Genomic DNA, 23,849 nt, shown 5'->3' on the forward strand with positions numbered 1-23,849 from the left:
GGTACTTGGAACCTCAGTTCTTATGAAATCCTGACGCTTGTTACGAAATCTGGTAGAATTTTAGAACTGTAGATGGAACTGAAGATCCGACGGGCTGCACAGATTCTTGTAGGGTTAAAACTCCTATTCCTTAGGCTGAGTCCATGGTCAGCTCTAAGGCGCTGACCCGTGCTGAGGCGCCTTGACGCTTGTCAGTGATCCCCTGCAGCCGCAATGACCGGCTTTAGCAGGGGCTCGCGCACGCTACCGCAGGCGTGCGGAGGCGTAGCTCTTAAATTTTTTTTAGTTTCGGCACTCACGGGAGCGCAGGGCCGGTCACGTGAGCGGTTCGCCCAATGAGGGCGAACCAACTCCGTGATGTCACTGGCCCGCCCCCGACATGCCCCCGGACGGTGCGTGAACTAAGGCCAGGGAAAGCACCCGCTTTCCCTCAGCCTCAGCGCGCCTCCGCACGGCTGGAGTCACCATGGACTCAGCCTTACCCATGCAGCCAATCACTCCGTGGGAATAATTTACCCACCTATCCCGGAGTTGCCAATACCTTACAAGCCTGCCAGAGGTGGCTCCTCATTCTGCTACGGGCATGCGCGAACCTCGCACCTTTGCCGCTTAGCATAGGAGACCCAACCTCCTTACCTGGCGACACTCAGTCTGGGCTGGGCGGCCATCTGCTGATCTGCCCGGACTTTACACTAAGAGGGTGATACTTGGGCTACCCCTCCCCACTTCTCACCTTAGTAGGTCGGAGCCTGTCGACGCCGGACTTTTTCAGACATCCCGGCAGCACGCCAGCGGGGTCTTAGAAGTCTGGGGCTGGGGATGCTCCGTTCATTTCTAAACGACAGTGATTATAAATTAAGTGTTTCCTCTGTCTCTGGCGTTTCAAATGAAAATCCCTATGTGCCTAATATGTTGGTACAATTAAAAAAGGGGCACTTTCATTCATCAATTTTTATATGAATGTATAAAAATTGCGCTATATGACTTTTCATGGTTTCACCCGAACGGCGCTCACAGGAAATCTCAGCGCTCTAGGAGCTTCCGAGCCAAAGTTAGCAAAAAGGCACTTTCAATGCTGCCAAGCGCCGAACTTTAAAACCATTTTTCCTTTATACTTCACAGGAAACACTGCTACATTTATACAGTTTAACCTGATAAATGACATTACTCTCACCACATTTTACCTGGTTGGAGATGTTCTGAACCACACATACATTTTCATTACATTTACAGTGTTTCTGCCATCATTGGGTTGCAGAGCTGGCACTTCACAATTCCCCAATATGGCTCAGGGGCACCCAGCCGGACCTAATACCTTTATTATTGGTCTGGGTACCCCATCACCGTCACAGTGGTATGTTACCTTTTGTATGATTTGCAGGGGCACAATTATGTGTTGTAAACTTTATTGGGAAATGTAGCAGTAGTTGTCAATTTTAGAAAAACAAACCTTGGGCAATCTTTTGTGAAATGTCGCAGGTGTAGCAGCGGCTATTTCGGCTCGTACTAACATTAGAAGTAGGGGTTGTCCGTCGGGGCATCCTGGGCGCAGAGGCCGGCGTCCTTGAAGGAGGGTTACCCTCGGAGCTTTCCAGTTCCTTGGCCTTCTGGGCCGACGCCCTTTTGGTCTCTTCCTTGCGAGACTCTTTGGCTTTCTTAGGAGTATGCAGGCGAGTATAGGCTTCATGCACTTTCACTATCCCCATTACAAATGTAGGGGAAGTCCTTGAAGCAGGTAACACCGGATCATTATGACTATGTGATGGGTAAGTGTAGCTCCTCGGAGGAAATGCTTGCGGCGATATTCATTCACTGTGTTTGTGGGAATTATATTGTGGGTCCGTAGCTTCCATAGGACTAACTGTATCCTTTGTATAAAGGTGGACAGGTCTTCTCCGTCCCTTTGCCTGAGACCATAGAACTTGGACCATAGTTGTACCGTAGACTCGTGTCAATAGGTCCATGATCCTCCTGGCCGAGATATCGGCGTTCTGATCTCGGTGCATGCTCACCATCGTGGAGGCCAGGGGTCGTAGAATCTCCATTATCCGTTGCCTCTTTACTGCCTCGGTGCAGGACCATTCTTCCAGCACCTTAAGGGTGTGTTCTTTCCAGTCCTCAAATCCTTCTTCCTCGACAGGAGTGGGTGACACTCCAGAGAAGGCCTTGAACTTCCGGTGGTTCTGGGCCTGGGATGACATCGTTAGAGCTTCAAATAGTTGGAGTAGAGTTACACCCAAGTCGGAGCCACCAGTTGACATGCGACTGTGATATTCGAGCCTCGGGCTAGGGGCCTGCGCAGGACTAGTCTCATCCCGACTGGGGGTAGATGGCGGGTGTGGACTTTCGGCCTTGCGGGGTGCCTCCATCTACGCACTGGGAGTGAAGGCAACCGAGGTATGGGTGAACTTACAACCAGAGTGTTATTCCTCCACGGGGTGGAAGAGGAACGTGAGAGTTCAGCCCGATAGGGGTATGGGTGAACTTACAACCGGAGTGTTATTCCTCCACGGGGTGTAAGAGGTACGGGAGAGTTCAGCCCGATAGGGTACGCCAGTGGAGAGTCCCGGGGTAGATGTCACCGGTAAGGTTGGTAGGTCAGGGTATATCACTGGACATCCCGTGGGCGGGGCTTCTGGTAAATACAGGGCCCTTGGGGCACCTTCTTCGCATATCTCATGGCCTGCGGCTGCTAGTACTACACTCCACCGGTGCGTAGACTCATACTTGCAACCTATGAGCCGGGCATTGGCTAGGCCGGGGATTTGCTTGATGTGTTTGCAAATTTCAGTTGGAGGTGTATTGGCGGGAACGTCTCCCATGACGACCACGTGGCGGGTGCTCTCGTGAAGCCGCAAGGGCACAAACGTGGTTTTGGTTTAATTTAGCTTCTGGTTCGGTCACTCCAGGTCTGAAATCTCAGCAGTGCCTCCAAATGTAGCACCCTTACCCCCGTCTCTAGGGTGATCACTTGTGCTGCTATTACCTTAGGGGCAAACAGGAGGCCTGATCCTCTGCCACTGGGAGCCTGGGGTGTATATAACGGGTATGCTAACAGCGCCTCCACCTGGGAAGGATCCTCACACAGAGGGTTCGTCCCTTCCAAGACAATACAGCCAGTAATTACACACAAGGGTTTATGTAACAGTATTTACTGGACAGTAATTTATACCAGGAACAATGCAACATGACACAATGCAGTATATATGTATACCGGCCTGAGGCATATCCCCACAGTACTTGGGTGCAGGGGCACCAGTGTCCTAGGGTCCAGGCCACAATAGCCAATCCCACCCCAAGTGTGTGACAGCGCTGCCCACAGTGAATTGTTGGTGCATTTGTAGATTTGTAACCACAAACAAGCGGTCAGTCTATCCACCGAAGTATCCACCTCTGCGTGGGGTGGCCTCCAGCAGGAGCGTCCCGCCTTAAGATAGTCTTTGTTTTGCTAGCCTGGTCTGGTCCCAGACCACAGTCCATTGCTGCACTCTCTGGGCACTGGATCCACGCTTGGCACTATCAGGGCTAAAGGGGAGCGTTCCTATCTGGGCCTTCCCTATAGCACCACAAGCTGGTAATGATTGGGGCCTAGCTGGGACCTGAAGGGGGATAATCTGGCCTAGTCCAGCGGAACACTCCTCCCTGGACCTTACCTAACCCTTGCTGTCCTGCTCCCGATTGACGTGGTCACTCTGAGCGCGCCAAAGTCTCTCCCTGCTTCCTCAGGCCCTATTGGCCGTTCGCGCTATCTGAGAAGCAGTCCCGGGGGCTTCTGGGGCTTGTAGTCCCCGCGGAGCCCTATCCCTGTAATGATTGCCACTCACGCTTGCTACTGCGCATGCGCAAGACCTTTGTAATGGCCGCCGCTGCCTCGGTCGTACTGCGCATGCGTGCGCATACCCAAGAAGGTGGCGCCCTGTAAAGGGCGCCGCGGCGGACCTCCGGCGACCAGATCACTCGGCAACAACATCCCAGCCTTGCCACACTCTCCTTAGCAGCAGCGGAGGTAAGGGGTACGTGTGGGCCAAGGGGGGAACCGGGCTACACATAGATCATTTACATATATAAAAAACACGCAGACAGATATGCGTGCAGGCACACACACACACACACACACACACACACACACACACACACACGCGTGTGTATATAGATATATCTATATATTCACCCCTGTGGGATACTAACTAATCTGGGGGTGAGTGCGGTAATCCTAGGAATGTCCCTTAGATATAATGTTGCCAGTAGCTAGGATGCACACGTTGCAAAGTGATCAGGCCGGTGCTGGGCCACGCCTTGCTTCCAGAATTTGCTGGAAGGGTCACCTGAGCTGGGGTGACTCAGCATAAACTATGGCTGCGATTATATAGAATAACGCCCATGGTGTCGCCCGTAGCGTCACCAACGCGGCGCAAAAACACATTTTGAAAACGTATTAACTGTCTCCTGCTTTGCAGTAGCCTGCGGGGAGACAGTCGGATTTGGTATAGCCACTTATCACATATGTATGAAACTTGTTTTTTGCGCCGCGCTGTGTCGCTACGGGCGACACCACAGGCGTTTTTCTGTATAATCGCAGCCTAAGCCCACTCTTCATCAGACAGGGGTACAGAGATAACACCACCCTCCGATCCCAGGAGGAACCCGAGGAGGTGTAAGGAGTTATGTAACTGGGGTAGAAGCCCATTTATTATATTCCACTGAGGGAAATGTCACTACCAATTCTAGGATCCCTTATATGGCCCTTACAGGTGCGCCGACGAGTATTCTAAAACTTGCCTTAAACATGACTCGGGTACATGCTGGGTACATGCAGGGTACATGCAGGGTACATGCTGGGTATATGCTGCAACATTTCAGTGACATTTCTGCAGAGTTTGAATGGGACTGCCAGGGAACCCCGCTGTGTTAATCTGATGGGCCATTAGATGGGTCATTAGTCTGAATTCGCATTCAGTGTGAATGGGACTGCCAGGGACCCCCGCAGTTAATCCGATGGGCCTGATGGGCGTCTGTCTGCAGAAATGTCACTGAAATGTTGCAGCATGTACCCAGCACGTACCCAGCATGTACCCAGCACGTACCCAGCATGTACCTAGCATGTACCCAGCACGTACCCAGCATGTACCCAGCATGTACCCAGCACGTACCCAGCATGTACCTAGCATGTACCCAGCACGTACCCAGCATGTACCCAGCATGTACCCAGCATGTACCCAGCACGTACCCAGCATGTACCCAGCACGTACCCAGCACGTACCTAGCATGTACCCAGCATGTACCCAGCATGTACCTAGCATGTACCCAGCACGTACCCAGCATGTACCCAGCATGTACCCAGCATGTACCTGGGTCTTGTTGGTGATTGCCCCAGATTTGTTTTAGAATACTCGTCTGCACTACAGTAGGTGTGTCCTACCCACAAGAGGGGATGGCAATGCCCTCCATCGTGGGCTCCTCAGTGATAGGGCCTTAGAGTATCACCCCACTGCTGCCAGAGGGATGGGTTCTCAGCTGCCCTCACCTTAGAGGGGCAGCACATTGCTATGTTAGGGGGCATAGGGTGTACTGCCTCAAACATGAGCAGCGGGTCCCAGTGCAGGTGGGAGCGGCCATTTGCAAAAGGCAAGGGTATTGCCATGAATGTGACAAAGGAAAAGATTGTGCCTCTTTGGGGAAATGCAGCATGAGCCCCCCTAATGTCTCTGTGTCCCCCTAGCAGCGGACATGTCTTCCTCTTTGCTGGATTACTTGGATTCCTTACCAGACTCGGAATGCTCTGCGTCTCCCAGTGCGCTGAGCAGCTGCCCGTCGCCCGACCTGCTGCGGGGAGCCGACAGCTCGGGTAATTTCAGTCTTACACCGCAAGTCCTTCACGTTCGCCCGGGGTTTCCTTTACATAACACAAACGTCCACCTGATCACTAATAATGTTAAAAGGTATTTTCTCTTTGGCTACAAACCTAAAAAGAATATTTATATTATTATATTGATGTCATTATTTCTTTCTTTGTGTTTTCTATGCACTTTACTAAGTATTCGTGTAATTTACTGAGAAAAAGGAATACAACTTATTCCAAAGAATACTTATAATAACACATGAAATCATGGCAGGGCACTTTTTGGAGTGTTAAGTAAAAGATTTTTCCATTTACATTCTTATTTTCAACAGTTTGATAAAGCGACGTGATATCCACCTTTCTTTTATTATTAGACGCAGCGTAGGACAGCATTGTGAAAGTTTCCGTTTGTTTTGCGGTTGGTTATGTGATGTTTTTACCATGAAGGCGATGACGCGCTCCCTTCCAGGAGAATTCTTGCACTTGTCACTTCCTCCCAAAGCTTCTTGGCGAAGCCTATCCAGGGAGTAAAGATAAAGCCGCTCCTGATCTTTTCCTAAATAAACTCACATCTAATACAGACCACGGGGTACTGCTCATCTTTACTTCTGGTTATGTTTTATCCAACATAGAAACTTCCGATAAGAGCCTCCCACCTTCTCTATTCTGTGTCTTTTCTTTGTGAATTTATTACCTTTTCCTAAAACACCCTGCCGCTTTCCCCAGGCCCAGCACTCTCGTTTCCACCCAGCCACGTGTGGGCAGCCTTGCGAGAACTTCCCCCACCCCTTCTCACACACCTCACTCCCACCCCCCTCTTACAGACCCCCGTCACCCTTTTCTTTCCCCCTTTCTCTCCCCTCCCCACACTCAACCTCCCTCCCCAATATATGCACTCACACATTGACGCGCACTCGCACAGTGACGCACTCTCTCTCGCACAGTGACGCACTCTCCCTCGCACAGTGACGCACTCTCTCTCGCACAGTGACGCACTCTCTCTCGCACAGTGACGCACGCTCTCTCGCACAGTTACGCACTCTCCCTCGCACAGTGACGCACTCTCTCTCGCACAGTGACGCACTCTCTTTCGCACAGTGACGCACTCTCTCTCGCACAGTGACGCACTCTCTCTCGCACAGTGACGCACGCTCTCTCGCACAGTGACGCACTCTTTCTTGCACAGTGACGCACTCTCCCTCGCACAGTGTGTGTACAGACTTGGATTTACCATTTTCCACATCTCATTGCTAATACTGAAATGGCTAAATGAGGGGATTGGTAATAGCACTATTCCTCACATACTGCTGACCACGTATACAGCACTGTACATACTGTAGCATGTTTGCTGGCACGTGGACTCTCTGACCTGCGTAGGCGAGTCACAGGGCGCTGGACTTGAGTTTTCCGAGTCAGTGTCTGATTACCGAGCCACTCATTCAGGACTGAAGTTAAGAAGCTAAGAATAATCTCCTTGGGATTTGAACCCGTATTGGATTATTTAACGAGAGGTAACCCTAAATGTATTACTTCCTGGTAAAACATTTTATAAATAAATAATAGAGGGACCTTTTAACCCCTTGCATGAGCTATCTGAGAAGTGGCAGACTTATTTTATCGGAATTTTGACAAAAAGGTTCTTTGGGCAGAAGTCGATGAATATTCTCTTTAATAGCTCCCAGAATAGGATTGTTTTGGGATATCCCTACAGATGTGTGTTCATGGGGGATGTAGGAGACGCATGAAACATTCCTCACTGTTCTTTTCCTATTTCTGAATCCATTCATGAACACACACACACACACACACACACACACACACACACACACACACACACACACACACACACACACACACACACACACACACACACACACACACACACACACACACACACACACACACACACACACACACACACACACACACACACACACACACACCTTGTTTGTGGGAACATTTCATTTAGAAGAAGCCCCCAGAGAGATAAGGAGCAGGAATATACCGTGTAGCTCACATGGGGAGCAATGTCCTGCCCTGGCCGGCAGGATCTAACTTCCCATCTGGTCATGGATGGATTTCTTTCTGATTTGTTTCTGATTGCAGCTGCACCTTTCTCCCATGCAATCGTGCAATAATATTTTTTACACACCTCAATTTACAGCACTTTGTGTTATACACTTTGGATCCTTTTGTCCCTTTCCCATTTTGAGCGTTAAAGATTAATTTATTACAGCACAGTTAATTTGTCTGATGTGTATCTGCTATTTTTATCACTTAATATATATATATATATATACAATTAGAACATAAGTCTGTATTTCTCCTACATGCAGGCATAAGAATGTAATGTGATTGATTGAATATTCACACCCTCTATCTACTCCTTCCTGCTGCTGGGGATCTCCCCTAAGCCAGACATACACACCTGCTCTCACCCATGCGGCTCCCTGCCACCTCTTCCCCTGTAAATGGTGTTAACCCTCTCATTGTAATACTGACTAACCTTAAAACTCGCCCCACAAATCAAGCATCCCAACAGCCTGCCCTCATGGTTACTGTCCCACACTCAGTCACTCCTACCACCCATTGTGGCCAAGCACTGCCATCTACAGCACTTATTCCCTCACCTGCTGTCTCTGTAACTCTCCCATCAAGTCTCTTAGATTGTAAGCTCTTCGGGGCAGGAGTTTCCTTTCCTAGTGTCTGATTTTTCTTCACTTATTATATTATTATAATTCCATGTACTGTATTCTTTGTGAAGCGCTGAGTACACTTTTGGCACTATATAAATACAGACATACAATAGAATATTATCACTGCGTGAATGGTCAGTGTGATTTAGTTGCAGAATATAATGGGAACATTATGTTTAGATGATGGATTTTATCGCTACTGTTTTCTGGTTTGTGTTTTTTTTTCTAGATTTGGATTGGACAAAAACATGCAACGTAAATCCTGATGCGCGGCTGGGTTATAAGAATTCCACTCTCATGGAGACCAGCAAAGCCATGGACATTAATATGCTTCCCCAACCAGCTAATGTGTCGGATATTTTCCGTAAGAAATGTCATTTTGTTTGTTACAGTAGTTAAAACTAAATGGTTTTACTTGGGTATAATTATGGTTTTGTATTTATATGGTCAACGTTTCTGCTACTTGGTTCTTTTCTTATCAACAGAGCCCTCGCCCAAAGATCACCAGATGTACCAAAGCAAAAGGTAACAAACAGCAATCTATGCGCAATATACTGTATTTCTAAGGCGAATAACTGGCTGCCATGGAAATGCATGTGCAGCACAGGGTGGTGATGTGGCTTCCTACTGGACCACCATTTAACTGTCCATAAAGGAGCCAGTAACTAAACCGATATGGATCTCAGGAACCAGGGTACCACGGACCGAAAAAAAACGCGGTCCTTCTCTGGAGGGCCCTCCAGTTTCGATAACCGTGTGCCTGGGGCGATTGGCCGCGTTCATGCCGCGTGGAGTACAGCAGCGCACACAAAAACATTGCCGCGATTTGTTAAAATCATGGACACTGCATGTGTAGTCACATTAAGTGGGCAGGGTTATACATTATATACAATACATTTCCTTCTAGTTGAGTCATGAACACTCAGATTAGCCGCGGCGAGAGTGGCCTGAAGATCCCTGGATGTTACTCTGAGGTTCTTTGTGACTTCCTGGACGATTTACTGGTTTGTTCTTGGAGAGATTTTGGTAGCAGGACCGCTCCTGGGAACAGTGACTGTGGCCTTGAACTTTCTCAATTTTTAGACTATCACAAATCCTTAGAAATGATTTTGTAACCCTTTCTAGACTGACGAGCATCAATAACGGCTTTTCTGAGGTCGTCCCATTTCTTTTGATCGTGGCATGACGTGTTTCCACACACCTGTATGGTCAAAACCAAAATCCCAACGTTTCTGATATTTATATAGGATGGGGCCTCCCAATCTCTCCCCTGAAGAGCTACCTAATTACTTAAACACCGGATTCTAATTATCTACTTTAATTTAGCTGATAAAATCAGGGTTTAACTTTCTTTTTCACATACCCTGACTCTTAACTCATTGTTGTCTAATTCCTACAATACATTTTGTTCAAAAGACATGGAATTGGTCAATATAAACCCAGTTGGATATTGCAAAAAAAAAAGACTAGTTTTGATTCAAGAAGGTGATCATGGAAAAACTAGGAATCTCCGTAATGATTATTGGGGTTACCATACTTTTTCTCGCCACTGTAGGTACAGACACACTAACGTGACAAATTATATGGTTACTCTGCTTCTTCTTCCCCTGGTATCTATCGCACCTACGCTGGGGGGGGGGGGGGGCAGGGGTGGGTGGTAGGATACTTATGCCTGTTTCTCTTTGTATTGGTTAGACTAGCAATCTCCTGCATAGTGTTAATAATGCCCTATCTCAGGCGGTCCCCGGCTGGGGGGGCACTATTCTTGGGGACCATTACCCCGTTACTGTGTATGGCATTCTTCATTTACACTTATTGGATCGGGCGTTCAGAGAGGATCTTCCGATGGGGCTGATCCGATTAGGCTCCGAAGTTACTACTCAATACTAGAATGGTTCCGCCCGGTTAACCCATTAAGGCTGTTAATACAGTACACTAATTATTCGTCCCCTGAGGGGGCTACATCAATGTGTTTTTATTTATTTATTTGCTCAATTAAGTCTTTCAGAAAGTAATAACGTTATTGAATGTAAAACAATTATTTTCTTACCCCAGACACTATACTTTTTAATGCTCAATGCAATCTATCGGGAGCTTTTATCCGCTGAAGTCACGACACCTTATACATACTATGTGCCCAGAACTATAATGTGAATTGTTCCATTCCCGTGAGCATGGCCCGCCAATACTGCTTCTCTTTATTCCTGAACTAAATGTGTACACAGTTATACTACAAGCACACAATACTCACACAGAATAAGTCATTTAATGGTGCTTTTGTAAGATGCACCATTACCTACAATTGTGAAATAAACTGTACTTTTCAGGAGTACCTTCAATGGCCCTTTTACATGAGGAACAGATAGAAATTAACCAATTGGCCCACAAACATTAATCAATATTCACTCGCAATTCTTGCTGAGATTTTAACGTTCACATATGTCCTACCCAGAAAGAACACGCAGGTCTCTACTTACATACTTACAGTAATCATGTGGGAGTCCCTTGTGTGATAGAAACGCAGACTGTGGCAGCAGGTCAGAACCACATGGCCCACCTACAGTATTCAGCCCATTTCCCCACCGGCGGTGAAACCGCTCACCCTGTTTCATCATTGTCTTTTCCAATTAAGGATAGGCTTGTCTCTCTCCCATTCTCCAAAAACACGGGAGCGGGGACTGTATCCAGGGAGAAAAAGGAAGTACATATGGCGATATTGCAAGTGCAAAGTGATAACCTCGCAGTGTGATGCTCCCCAAATGTTACACTCACAATGGAGTGGTGTTATTTATTTATTTATTTATAAAATATTTTAGCAGGAAGTAATACATTGAGAGTTACCTCTCGTTTTTAAGTATGTCCTGGGCACAGAGTAAAACAAATAATACATGGTTACAAGTACAGTTACATAAATGAACAAGGTATACATTATATACAAGACATTGCGTGCACAGTTAAAGAAAATATATATTATGAGCGTATGAAACAGTTACAGACCAGATTAAAGTGTGAGACAGCCTTAGATTTGAAAGAACTTAAGCTGGTGGTGGATATGAGAGTCTCTGGTAGGTTGTTCCAGTTTTGGGGTGCACGGAAGGAGAAGGAGGAACGTCCGGATACTTTGTTGAGCCTTGGGACCATGAATAGTCTTTTGGAGTCTGATCTCAGGTGATAGGTGCTGCATGTGGTAGGGGTGAGGAGCTTGTTCAGGTAGCTGGGTAGCTTGCCCAGAAAGTATTTGAGGGTGAGACAGGAAAGGTGAACTTTGCGCCTAGACTCTAGTGATGACCAATCTAGTTCTTTGAGCATTTCGCAGTGATGTGTGTTGTAGTTGCATTGGAGAATAAAACGACAAATTGAATTGTAGAGGGTGTCAAGTTTGCTAAGGTGGGTTTGAGGAGCCGAGCCATATACTATGTCTCCATAGTCAATAATTGGCATTAGCATCTGCTGTGCGATACGCTTTCTGAAAAAACAGAGAGAGGTAGAACCCCAAGGAGAGCACTCTACCAATGTGTAGCCAAAATGTATCAGAACCTAGTAAGGTGGGTGAGTAATGAATTAATTAAAACCAGAAACTTTAATTGAGTCTTAACTCTAAATATAAAATAATATGGGGAACACTATAGGTCAAGTAATATACTAATGTTAGCCAGTGTACAGTGAATTAATATTAAAAATGAGCAAAGCAGACCACAATAACCTCTGTACTGTAAACCCAGAGTCTGGGATATGGCCGCACGATAACACTAGTGGTGTAGAGTAGATCCAAAGGATGGTTATAGGTCAAAACAGGTAACGGTAAGTGTCTAGTTTGTACTATGTCGTATGGCATAAATCAGCATGTCGATATCAACGCTGACTGTAGCAGTATACAGGTATAGCTGGTTACTTGTACAGGTTAGTGGTATTGTACCTATATCAGTAACACAGCACACAGAGTCAGTTATCTGTGTAAATAATGCCAAAAGCCGTGCCTGTTGGTGGTGGATCTCTATGTACAAAAGCCACTTGATGTTAGTATGGTGCGTGAGTATTGTACACACAAGTTAGTGGTATTGTACCTATATCGCTAGCACAGCCCACAGAGTCAGTTATCTGTGTAAACAATGCCAAAAAGCCGTGCCTGTTTATGGTGGTTCTCTGTAAGTATAAGCCACCTGGTGTTAGTGCGGTGCGTGAGTGTTGTACACACACATACACGTAGCAGTATACAGGTATAGCTGGTTACTTGTACAGGTTGGTGGTATTGTACCTATATCAGTAACACAGCACACAGAGTCAGTTTATCTGTGTAATTAATGCCAAAAGCCATGCCTGTTGGTGGTGGATCTCTATGTACAAAAACCACTGATGTTAGTATGGTACGTAAGTATTGTACACACAAGTTAGTGGTATTGTGCCTATATCGGTAACACAGCCCACAGAGTCAGTTATCTGTGTAAACAATGCCAAAAAGCCGTGCCTGTTTATGGTGGTTCTCTGTAAGTATAAGCCACCTGGTGTTAGTGCGGTGCGTGAGTGTTGTACACACACATACACGTAGCAGTATACAGGTATAGCTGGTTACTTGTACAGGTTGGTGGTATTGTACCTATATCAGTAACACAGCACACAGAGTCAGTTTATCTGTGTAATTAATGCCAAAAGCCATGCCTGTTGGTGGTGGATCTCTATGTACAAAAACCACTGATGTTAGTATGGTACGTAAGTATTGTACACACAAGTTAGTGGTATTGTGCCTATATCGGTAACACAGCCCACAGAGTCAGTTATCTGTGTAAACAATGCCAAAAGCCGTGCCTGTTCATGGTGGTTCTCTATATGTATAAGCCACTTGGTGTTAGTGCGGTGCGTGAGTGTTGTACACACACATACACACCATATCAGTGTCAGTATTACTCTAAAACAGTGCACAAGTAGTGCCTGTTAACATGGATTGTGGTAGATTCGCGAGATTCATACACTCACACACATGTCAGAGAATATATTGACTGAATCAGTATTAATCTAAAACAGTGCACAAGTAGTGCCTGTTAACATGGAGTGGAATCACGCAATGCTTTGCTCATAACACACCAGACATATAGGGTGACCATTCGTACCGGTTTAACCGGTACAGTCCCGGTTTTTTGAGGCCTGTACCGGTTTAAGCCTGTCCCGATTTTTGTCCCGGTTTTTTTCCCTGGTCCCGATATTGCGGTGCAGCGGCGGTAAGTATTTTTTATGTTTGCGTGAGAATGCTGCCGGGGGGACTGAATGATGGAGAATGCCGGGGGCGGGACTTAGAATGCCGGCCGGCCCGCAGGGGATTGGTTGCAGGCAGGTCAGAGGAAGCCGGGGGCGGGACTTCCGCTTTGTGCAGAGCACACGTGTCTTCCCGGCTTCCTCTGTGCGCGTGAGTTTCCCCCTTCTGTCCCGGGTCCCGGGTCCCAGCCAGGGGGGGGGTAATAGGAGGTGGTAGCGGGGGTGCGCCTGCCTTTGTACCACATTGTACCTTTGCCCCCCCCCCCCCCCCCCGGCGCTCCCAGCATTGCCCCTCCTGGCGCTCCCAGCATTGCCCCCCCCCCCCCCGGCGCTCCCAGCATTGCCCCCCCCCGGCGCTCCCAGCATTGCCCCCCCCGGCGCTCCCAGCATTGTCCCCCCCGGCGCTCCCAGCATTGCCCCCCCCGTTGCCTCCCCCGGCGCTCCCACCGTTGCCCCCCCTGCGCTCCCACCGTTGCCCCCCAGGCGCCCCCACCATTGCCCCCCGGCGCTCCCACCGTTGCCCCCCCGGCGCTCCCAGCTTTGCCCACCCGGCGCTCCCAGCTTTGTCCCCCGGCGCTCACTTCCCCCCGTCCCCTTGGTGTGGGAGATGGGCTCGGGGGCGGGCAGTGGTTGCTGCGCGGTCGCGGGCGGTGCAAGGGCTGGCGGGCGGTGCAGGGGGAGGCGGGGTGTATCAGTGTGTGCATCAGTGTGTGCATCAGTGTGAGTGTGTATGTGTATCAGTGTGTATATGTATCAGTGTGTGTGTGTATGTGTATGTGTATCAGTGTGTATCAGTGTGTATCAGTGTGTATGTGTATGTGTATCAGTGTGTGTATGTGTGTGTGTGTGTGTGTATGTGTATCAGTGTGTGTATATGTATCAGTGTGTGTGTGTATGTGTATGTGTATCAGTGTGTATCAGTGTGTATGTGTATGTGTATCAGTGTATGTGTATGTGTGTGTGTATGTGTGTGTGTATCAGTGTGTGTGTGTATGTGTGTGTGTATCAGTGGGTGTGTGTGTATCAGTGGGTGTATGTATGTGTATCAGTGGGGGTGTGTTGTGTGTGTATCAGTGTGTGTGTGTGTATCAGTGGGTGGGTGTGTATCAGTGGGTGTGTGTGTATCAGTGGGTGTGTGTGTATCAGTGGGTGTGTGTGTATCAGTGGGTGTGTGTGTATCAGTGGGTGGGTGTGTATCAGTGGGTGTGTGTGTGTATCAGTGTGTGTGTGTGTGTATCAGTGTGTGTGTGTGTGTATCAGTGTGTGTGTGTGTGTATCAGTGTGTGTGTGTGTGTGTATCAGTGTGTGTGTGTATCAGTGTGTGTGTGTATCAGTGTGTGTGTGTGTATCACTGTGTGTGTATCAGTGGGTGTGTGTGTATCAGTGGGTGTGTGTGTATCAGTGGGTGTGTGTGTATCAGTGGGTGTGTGTGTGTATCAGTGTGTGTGTGTGTATCAGTGTGTGTGTGTGTGTGTGTGTGTATCAGTGTGTGTGTGTGTATCAGTGGGTGGGTGTGTGGGTGTATCAGTGTGTGTGTGTGTGTGTGTTTGTGTGTATCAGTGGGTGTGTGTGGGTGTGTGTGTGTGTGTGTGTGTGTATCAGTGGGGGTGTGTGTGTGTATCAGTGGGGGTGTGTGTGTATCAGTGGGTGTGTGTGTGTGTGTATCAGTGGGGGGGGTGTGTGTGTGTGTGTATCAGTGTGGGGGAGGTGTGTATCAGTGTGGGGGTGTGTGTATCAGTGGAGGTGTGTGTGTGTATCAGTGGGGTTGTGTGTGTGTATTAGTGGGGGGGGGGTGTGTATCAGTGGGGGGGGTGTATCAGTATCAGTGTGTGTGTGTGTGTATCAGTATCAGTGTGTGTGTGTGTGTGTATCAGTATCAGTGTGTGTGTGTGTGTGTGTATCAGTATCAGTGTGTGTGTGTATCAGTGGGGGGGGGGTGTGCATCAGTGTGTGTGTCAGTGGGTGTGTGTCTCTCTCCCTCCCTCTCTTTCCCTCCCTCTCCCCCACCCTGTCTCCCTCCTTCCCTCCCATCCTGTCTCCCTCCCACCCTGTCTCCCTCCCACCCTGTCTCCCACCCTGTCTCCCACCCTGTCTCCCACCCTGTCTCCCACCCTGTCTCCCACCCTGTCTCCCACCCTGTCTCCCTCTCCCTGTCTCCCACCCTGTCTCCGTCTCCCTGTCTCCCACCCTGTCTCTGTCTCCCTGTCTCCCTCTCCCTGTCTCACCCTCCCTGTCTCCCTGTCTCACCCTCCCTGTCTCACCCTCCCTGTCTCCCTGTCTCACCCTCCCTGTCTCCCTGTCTCACCCTCCCTGTCTCCCTGTCTCACCCTCCCTCCCTCCCTCCCTCCCTGTCTCACCCTCCCTCCCTCCCTGTCTCACCCTCCCTCCCTCCCTGTCTCACCCTCCCTCCCTCCCTCACCCTCCCTGTCTCTCCCTCCCTGTCTCACCCTCCCTGTCTCACCCTCCCTGTCTCACCCTCCCTGTCTCACCCTCCCTCACCCTCCCTGTCTCACCCTCCCTCACCCTCCCTGTCTCACACTCCCTCACCCTCCCTGTGTCACCCTCCCTGTCTCACCCTCTCACCCTCCCTGTCTCACCCTCCCTGTCTCACCCTCCCTCCCTCCCTCCCTCCCTGTCTCCCTCCCTCCCTCCCTGTCTCCCTCCCTCGCCCTGTCTCCCTCCCTCGCCCTGTCTCCCTCCCTCGCCCTGTCTCCCTCCCTCGCCCTGTCTCCCTCCCTCGCCCTGTCTCCCTCCCTCGCCCTGTCTCCCTCCCTCGCCCTGTCTCCCTCCCTCGCCCTCCCTCCCTGTCTCCCTCCCTCGCCCTCCCTCCCTGTCTCCCTCCCTCGCCCTCCCTCCCTGTCTCCCTCCCTCGCCCTGTCTCCCTGTCTCCCTCCCTCGCCCTGTCTCCCTCCCTCGCCTTGTCTCCCTCCCTGTCTGTCTCACTCCATCGCCCTCCCTTCCTGTCTCCCTCCCTCTCCCTCCCTGTCTCCCTCCCTCCCTCCCTGTCTCCCTCCCTCCCTGCCTCCCTCCCTCCCTGTCTCCCTCCATCCCTGTCTCCCTCCATCCCTGTCTCCCTCCATCCCTGTCTCCCTCCCTCGCCCTGTCTCCCTCCCTGTCTCCCTCCCTCGCCCTCCCTCCATCCCTGTCTCCCTCCCTCGCCCTCCCTCCATGTCTCCCTCCATCCCTGTCTCCCTCCCTTGCCCTCCCTCCCTGTCTCCCTCCATCCCTGTCTCCCTCCATCCCTGTCTCCCTCCCTCGCCCTCCCTCCCTGTCTCCCTCACCCTCTGTCTTATCTTAACTGCCGTATACCTACACCGAAGTAACCTACTCTGCTTTCTTCCAGATCTGACTCAAATTTCACGCGGGAGACATCGGAAGACAGGTAAGGAACACCTCCCCTCTAGAATAGTACCTTGAGGGACTGCGGATCAGGTAAGATCCCGGGCGGGATTGCTGCTTTTAGAAATTGTGAAGAGGGGGCATCCTGACACTGGTTAATGGGTTCAGAATCATTCACATCTGGGTTTTTTTTTTTGTTCGATTATTGAGGTGTACACACACACACACACACACACACACACACACACACACTCTCTCTCTCTCTAATGGTAGTAAAGTATAAGTGTACTACAATAAATAAACTGTTATATATATATATATATATATATATATATATATATATATATATATATATATATATATATATATATATATATAAAAAATGTGTCCCGGTTTTTCATTTTCAAAATCTGGTCACCCTACAGACATACCTCCTATGTGGGGGGCTGGGCGCCTTTTGGCAGCATGCCAGGAGCTCTCTAGTATCAGCCTCGGTGCGTCTGGTGATAGCTAAAAGTTAAGTTGATACCATCGGTAGCACAGCCATGCAGCTGAAGCTACTGGGTGCAGGAGGCGCTCCGACCGCCAGCGCATATCCCGCCAAGGCAGGTTATGACGTCATCGCGTCAAAGGGGCGGGATATGCGCTGGCGGTCGGAGCGCCTCCTGCACCCAGTAGCTTCAGCTGCATGGCTGTGCTACCGATGGTATCAACTTAACTTTTAGCTATCACCAGACGCACCGAGGCTGATACTAGAGAGCTCCTGGCATGCTGCCAAAAGGCGCCCAGCCCCCCACATAGGAGGTATGTCTGGTGTATTATGAGCAAAGCATTGCGTGATTCCACTCCATGTTAACAGGCACTACTTGTGCACTGTTTTAGATTAATACTGATTCAGTCAATATATTCTCTGACATGTGTGTGAGTGTATGAATCTCGCGAATCTACCACAATCCATGTTAACAGGCACTACTTGTGCACTGTTTTAGAGTAATACTGACACTGATATGGTGTGTATGTGTGTGTACAACACTCACGCACCGCACTAACACCAAGTGGCTTATACATATAGAGAACCACCATGAACAGGCACGGCTTTTGGCATTGTTTACACAGATAACTGACTCTGTGGGCTGTGTTACCGATATAGGCACAATACCACTAACTTGTGTGTACAATACTTACGTACCATACTAACATCAGTGGTTTTTGTACATAGAGATCCACCACCAACAGGCATGGCTTTTGGCATTAATTACACAGATAAACTGACTCTGTGTGCTGTGTTACTGATATAGGTACAATACCACCAACCTGTACAAGTAACCAGCTATACCTGTATACTGCTACGTGTATGTGTGTGTACAACACTCACGCACCGCACTAACACCAGGTGGCTTATACTTACAGAGAACCACCATAAACAGGCACGGCTTTTTGGCATTGTTTACACAGATAACTGACTCTGTGGGCTGTGCTAGCGATATAGGTACAATACCACTAACTTGTGTGTACAATACTCACGCACCATACTAACATCAAGTGGCTTTTGTACATAGAGATCCACCACCAACAGGCACGGCTTTTGGCATTATTTACACAGATAACTGACTCTGTGTGCTGTGTTACTGATATAGGTACAATACCACTAACCTGTACAAGTAACCAGCTATACCTGTATACTGCTACAGTCAGCGTTGATATCGACATGCTGATTTATGCCATACGACATAGTACAAACTAGACACTTACCGTTACCTGTTTTGACCTATAACCATCCTTTGGATCTACTCTACACCACTAGTGTTATCGTGCGGCCATATCCCAGACTCTGGGTTTACAGTACAGAGGTTATTGTGGTCTGCTTTGCTCATTTTTAATATTAATTCACTGTACACTGGCTATCATTAGTATATTACTTGACCTATAGTGTTCCCCATATTATTTTATATTTAGAGTTAAGACTCAATTAAAGTTTCTGGTTTTAATTAATTCATTACTCACCCACCTTACTAGGTTCTGATACATTTTGGCTACACATTGGTAGAGTGCTCTCCTTGGGGTTCTACCTCTCTCTGTTTTTTCTATTTGACATTACCCCTGATAGTAGCACCTCCACATAGCCACATCCAGCAAGCAGTAGCGAGGGTATTCCTTCCCCCTCCACTTCCCCTTTTCCCCTCCTTGTGTTTCAATACGCTTTCTGACCAGGAGACTTAGGGAGGATTTGTTTCTGTAAAGTACCCCTAGTTTGGCATAGGTCTTGGTTGTCAGGGTATCAATGTGCATCCCGAATGTTAAGTGGGAGTCAAACCATAAGCCCAGGTATTTAAAACTAGTGACAGGTGTTAGGGTGGTGTTAGCGTTGGTTCTAATCAGGAGCTCAGTCACTGGAAGCTTTACAAATTTAGTCTTGGTCCCAAATACCATTGTTACAGTCTTGTCAGTGTTTATAAACAGTTTGTTTTGGGAAATCCAGTTTTCGGGTCTCAAAAAGTCAGACTGAAGTATGTGTTGAAGGTCAGAGAGGCTATGGCTGTGTGCATATAGGATTGTGTCATCTGCATACATGTGTATTGAGGCTTCCTTACAAGCTGTGGGAAGATCATTAATGAACACTGAGAAGAGTAGGGGCCCCAGAACAGAGCCTTGCGGGACGCCACAGGTGATATCCAAGGGGTTGGCGTTAGAGCCTGAGATGGACACATGTTGGGATCTTCCTGATAGGTAGGACTGAAACCAGTTTAAAGCATGTTTCCCTATTCCAGAGCTCTGGAGTTTGTTAAGCAGGGTAACATGATCAACTGTGTCAAAAGCCTTTCCAAAATCTAGGAATATTGCACCAGTGAGTTGTCCCCGTTCCATTCCACACTGGATTTCATTGCAAACTTTTAGCAGGGTAGTTACGGTGGAGTGTTTGGGACGAAACCGAGACTGGAATTGGCTAGGGAAATTTGTCTTGGTGTAGAAATCGCTTAATTGGGAGTGGACACATTTTTCCATGACTTTGGATAGAATTGGGAGAAGTGAGATTGGCCTGTAGTTTGAGACAGTGTTTTTGTCCCCACTTTTGAAGATTGGGACAACTCTGGCAGTTTTCCAGGTCTTAGGGATATGGCCTGCAGACAGGATAGAGTTGACTATGGACGCAATTGGTTTGGCAATGGCTGGGGCACCAAGTCGTAGGAACCTAGATTGTAGTAAGTCGGGTCCACATTGGCTGCTTAGTTTTAGTTTGAGGAGCGCTTGTGTAATCTCCTCTTCAGATACTGGGCTAAATTGAAAATTGTGGGCAGTGTTGGGAGGGGGTGGGACTGTAGGGATACTCCCAGGATGAGATTCATGTTTGGGGTTTGTGCTGCGTTTCGCTAATAAGTTAGTGGCACACCCCACAAAGTAATCATTGAATGCATTTGCAATGTCAGTGGGGTTTGTCAGAGTAATATCCCCCTTAGTGATATTACTTGGTTGTTGATGGTTAGGAGGCTGGAATATATTGTTGATAACCTTCCAGAAGTTAGCTGGGTTTGATGTGTTCTGGAGGAGATTGTCAGAGTAATATTGTGCTTTTACTGTACATGCCTTGTTTGCCTTGTGCACATGTTCCGCATGCATCTGTAGTGATTGAGATTCTTGGTAGTGCCAGTTACTTTGTAGCTTTTCCACAAGGCATCCCTGAACTGGTAGAGTGCTATAAGGTCAGGTGTAACCCATGGAAGGTGGGCCCCCCGTACCCTTATTTTGCGTAGTGGAGCATGGGTATCGCAGAGTTTTAAGAACTCGGATTGGAAATAGTCGAGCGCAGAATCGGGGTCGGGAATTAAATCGATTCTGTGCCATGGGCAGTTGGTAAGGTCATCCAGAAACTGTTGTGGGTTAAAGTTTTTAAATGTTCTAGTGAGGAGAACTTTAGGGCTTGAATGGGGCGGTTTAATTTTCCTTACACAGTACACTATTGCATGGTCACTGAAAATATCAGGAAGGATGCCAGAGGATTGGATTCTGCTGGGGTTTGAGGAGAGAATCCAGTCTAGCAAGGAATGGTTGTGCGATTTCAGGTTTATCCGTGTGGGTTGGTAAATGAGTTGTGATAGATTAAGTGACTTGAGTTGTATCTGGATTTTGTGGTTTTTAGGGTCAAGCCAATTGAAGTTGAAATCCCCTAGAACTAGCAGCTCACTCTTCTCATTCAGAGCGGAAATGGAGCCAAGAAATTGGGTGATATCAGTCAAGGATTGTAGAGGGGCTTTAGGGGGGCGGTAGATGCCAGCAAGCAAGATGGGCTTAGAAAAGGGGAGGCAGATTTTGCCAACTAGAATTTCAAAAGAGGGTGGACTTGGTGGGCAATTTAACAGTGTAAATTGTAAGGTGTCTGCAATATAAAATAACACCCCTCCTCCTCTCTTTGACCTATCTCTCCTAAAAATGGAGTATCCCTGAATGGCGATATTTGCATCAGGGGTTTTAGGGGATAGCTATGTTTCTGTAAGAACAATGGCTTTGTGTTTATGCATAAGGCACCATGCCCTTAGTTCATCCAGTTTGGGCAGCAGGCTCCGGATGTTTATATGGGCGACAGATAGCCCTTTTTGGAATTTAAAGGTGGAATTCTCAGGGGCATGGGACAGAGCTGAAATGGGAGGACCTGGGTTAGTTTCAATATCACCTGCTAAAGAGAGTAATAGTATGAGTAGAAATTTGGGTAGTTGTTTGCAAGTTGTAAATTTGTGGTGTTTTCCATTAGAGTGAGCAGTAGTTGGTGTGCTGGTTTTAGAGTTCTCCACCAACATTCAGTAGATAGTGCAAGGCTTTTGAGTAGTCCAGGGTGTATGGTGATGTTGGGTGTGGGCCAGGATGGAGGAGTTTGTAGTGGGATAGAGGGAGTAACATCTCCATGAGGCCAGGAGAAATAATAAAGTTAAAATACAGAGCAGGTTCATGATGCCAGAGGTAGGCAGTGCTGCAAGGAGCTGTTGTGAGCAGAGTGAGTGTGAGCAGACTAACAGCAGGTGTGTGCCTGTTCCTTGTCAAATGTGTAGCTGTATTGCAATGCTAGAGTCAGTTCAGGGTTTCAGTGTATTGTGCAGTCAGTTTTGGGAGAGACTGCAGTAAATAAGTTGTAAAGGGGTGGGGGGTTGAAATATGCAGGTTAGCAAGCATGGGATCATAGTGTGATCTGAATAGCTTACCGTTTGTTGTCTTGAGTAAAAGAGTGTGCAGTAGATCCAAAATCCGTGGCTGTTCTGTACTTGTGATGTCAGGAAATCCACGTGTAATGAAATACAATCTTTGGGGCATAAAGACAGATTTTAAGGTAATTTCCAGGGGGTAGGGTGAGTCGAGATCTCACCGCTCCTCTCGGGTCAGTCACATGCGTCCGCGTCTCTTCCGGTCGTTGCCGTCAGCAATAGGAGTGGCTTCTCTCCGTTTCCTCTCTCTGCTAACTTAGTCACATGTTGGCTGTAAGACTACGCGTTTCGCTGTAACGCGGAGCTTCGTCAGGAGTCATATCTGTCTCTTCCAAGCAGGCAAACCTCTCCTTACAACAACTGCTACTCGCCAACAGTACTGACCGGTCTCTCCCACGCAGGCAAAGCTCTGCTTACTACAACCGCTACTCGCCAATAGTACTGACGACCGGTCTCTCCCACACAGGCGAAGCTCTCCTTACTACAACTGCTACTCGCCAATAGTTCTGATCGGTCTCTCCCACGCAGGCGAAGCTCTCCTTACTACAACTGCTACTCGCCAATAGTTCTGACCGGTCTCTCCCACGCAGGCGGAGCTCTCCTTACTACAACCGCTACTCGCCAATAGTTCTGACCGGTCTCTCCCACGCAGGCAAAGCTCTCCTTACTACAACCGCTACTCGCCAATAGTTCTGATCGGTCTCTCCCACGCAGGCGAAGCTCTCCTTACTACAACCGCTACTCGCCAATAGTTCTGACCGGTCTCTCCCACGCAGGCGGAGCTCTCCTTACTACAACCGCTACTCGCCAATAGTTCTGACCGGTCTCTCCCACGCAGGCAAAGCTCTCCTTACTACAACCGCTACTCGCCAATAGTTCTGACCGGTCTCTCCCACGCAGGCAAAGCTCTCCTTACTACAACCGCTACTCGCCAATAGTTCTGATCGGTCTCTCCCACGCAGGCGAAGCTCTCCTTACTACAACCGCTACTCACCAATTGTACTGAACTGTCTCCCACGCAGACGAAGCTCTCTTTACTACAGCCGCTACTCACCAATAGTACTGACCTGTCTCTCCCACGCAGGCGAAGCTCTCCTTACTATAGCCGCTACTCACCAATAGTACTGAACTGTCTTCCACGCAGCAAAGCTCTCCTTACTACAGCCGCTACTCACCAGTAGTACTGAACTGTCTCTCCCACGCAGGCGAAGCTCTCCTTACTATAGCCGCTACTCACCAATAGTACTGAACTGTCTTCCACGCAGGCAAAGCTCTCCTTACTACAGCCGCTACTCACCAGTAGTACTGAACTGTCTCTCCCACGCAGGCGAAGCTCTCCTTACTACAGCCGCTACTCACCAATAGTACTGAACTGTCTTCCACGCAGGCAAAGCTCTCCTTACTACAGCCGCTACTCACCAGTAGTACTGAACTGTCTCTCCCACGCAGGCAAAGCTCTCCTTACTACAGCCGCTACTCACTATAGTACTGAACTGTCTCTCCCATGCAGGCAAAGCTCTCCTTACTACAACTGCTACT

The 23,849-nt window shown here is 48.5% G+C and overlaps 1 protein-coding gene across 1 annotated transcript in view; it reads left to right on the forward strand.

Moving 5' to 3' along the window:
• Positions 1-5,723: 5,723 nt before the first annotated feature.
• The window catches only part of MEIKIN (meiotic kinetochore factor), a 115,624-nt gene continuing 97,498 nt past the window's right edge, over positions 5,724-23,849 (forward strand). The window contains exons 1-3 of the mRNA XM_075594704.1: positions 5,724-5,845; positions 8,765-8,899; positions 9,021-9,060. Of these exons, the coding sequence (XP_075450819.1) occupies positions 5,728-5,845; positions 8,765-8,899; positions 9,021-9,060 (293 nt within the window). The 5' untranslated portion in view covers positions 5,724-5,727. The remainder of the gene's footprint in view (positions 5,846-8,764; positions 8,900-9,020; positions 9,061-23,849) is intronic.

Source organism: Ascaphus truei, chromosome 4, assembly GCF_040206685.1.
Source record: "Ascaphus truei isolate aAscTru1 chromosome 4, aAscTru1.hap1, whole genome shotgun sequence".
In the NCBI taxonomy this organism is placed as follows: Eukaryota; Metazoa; Chordata; class Amphibia; order Anura; family Ascaphidae; genus Ascaphus; species Ascaphus truei.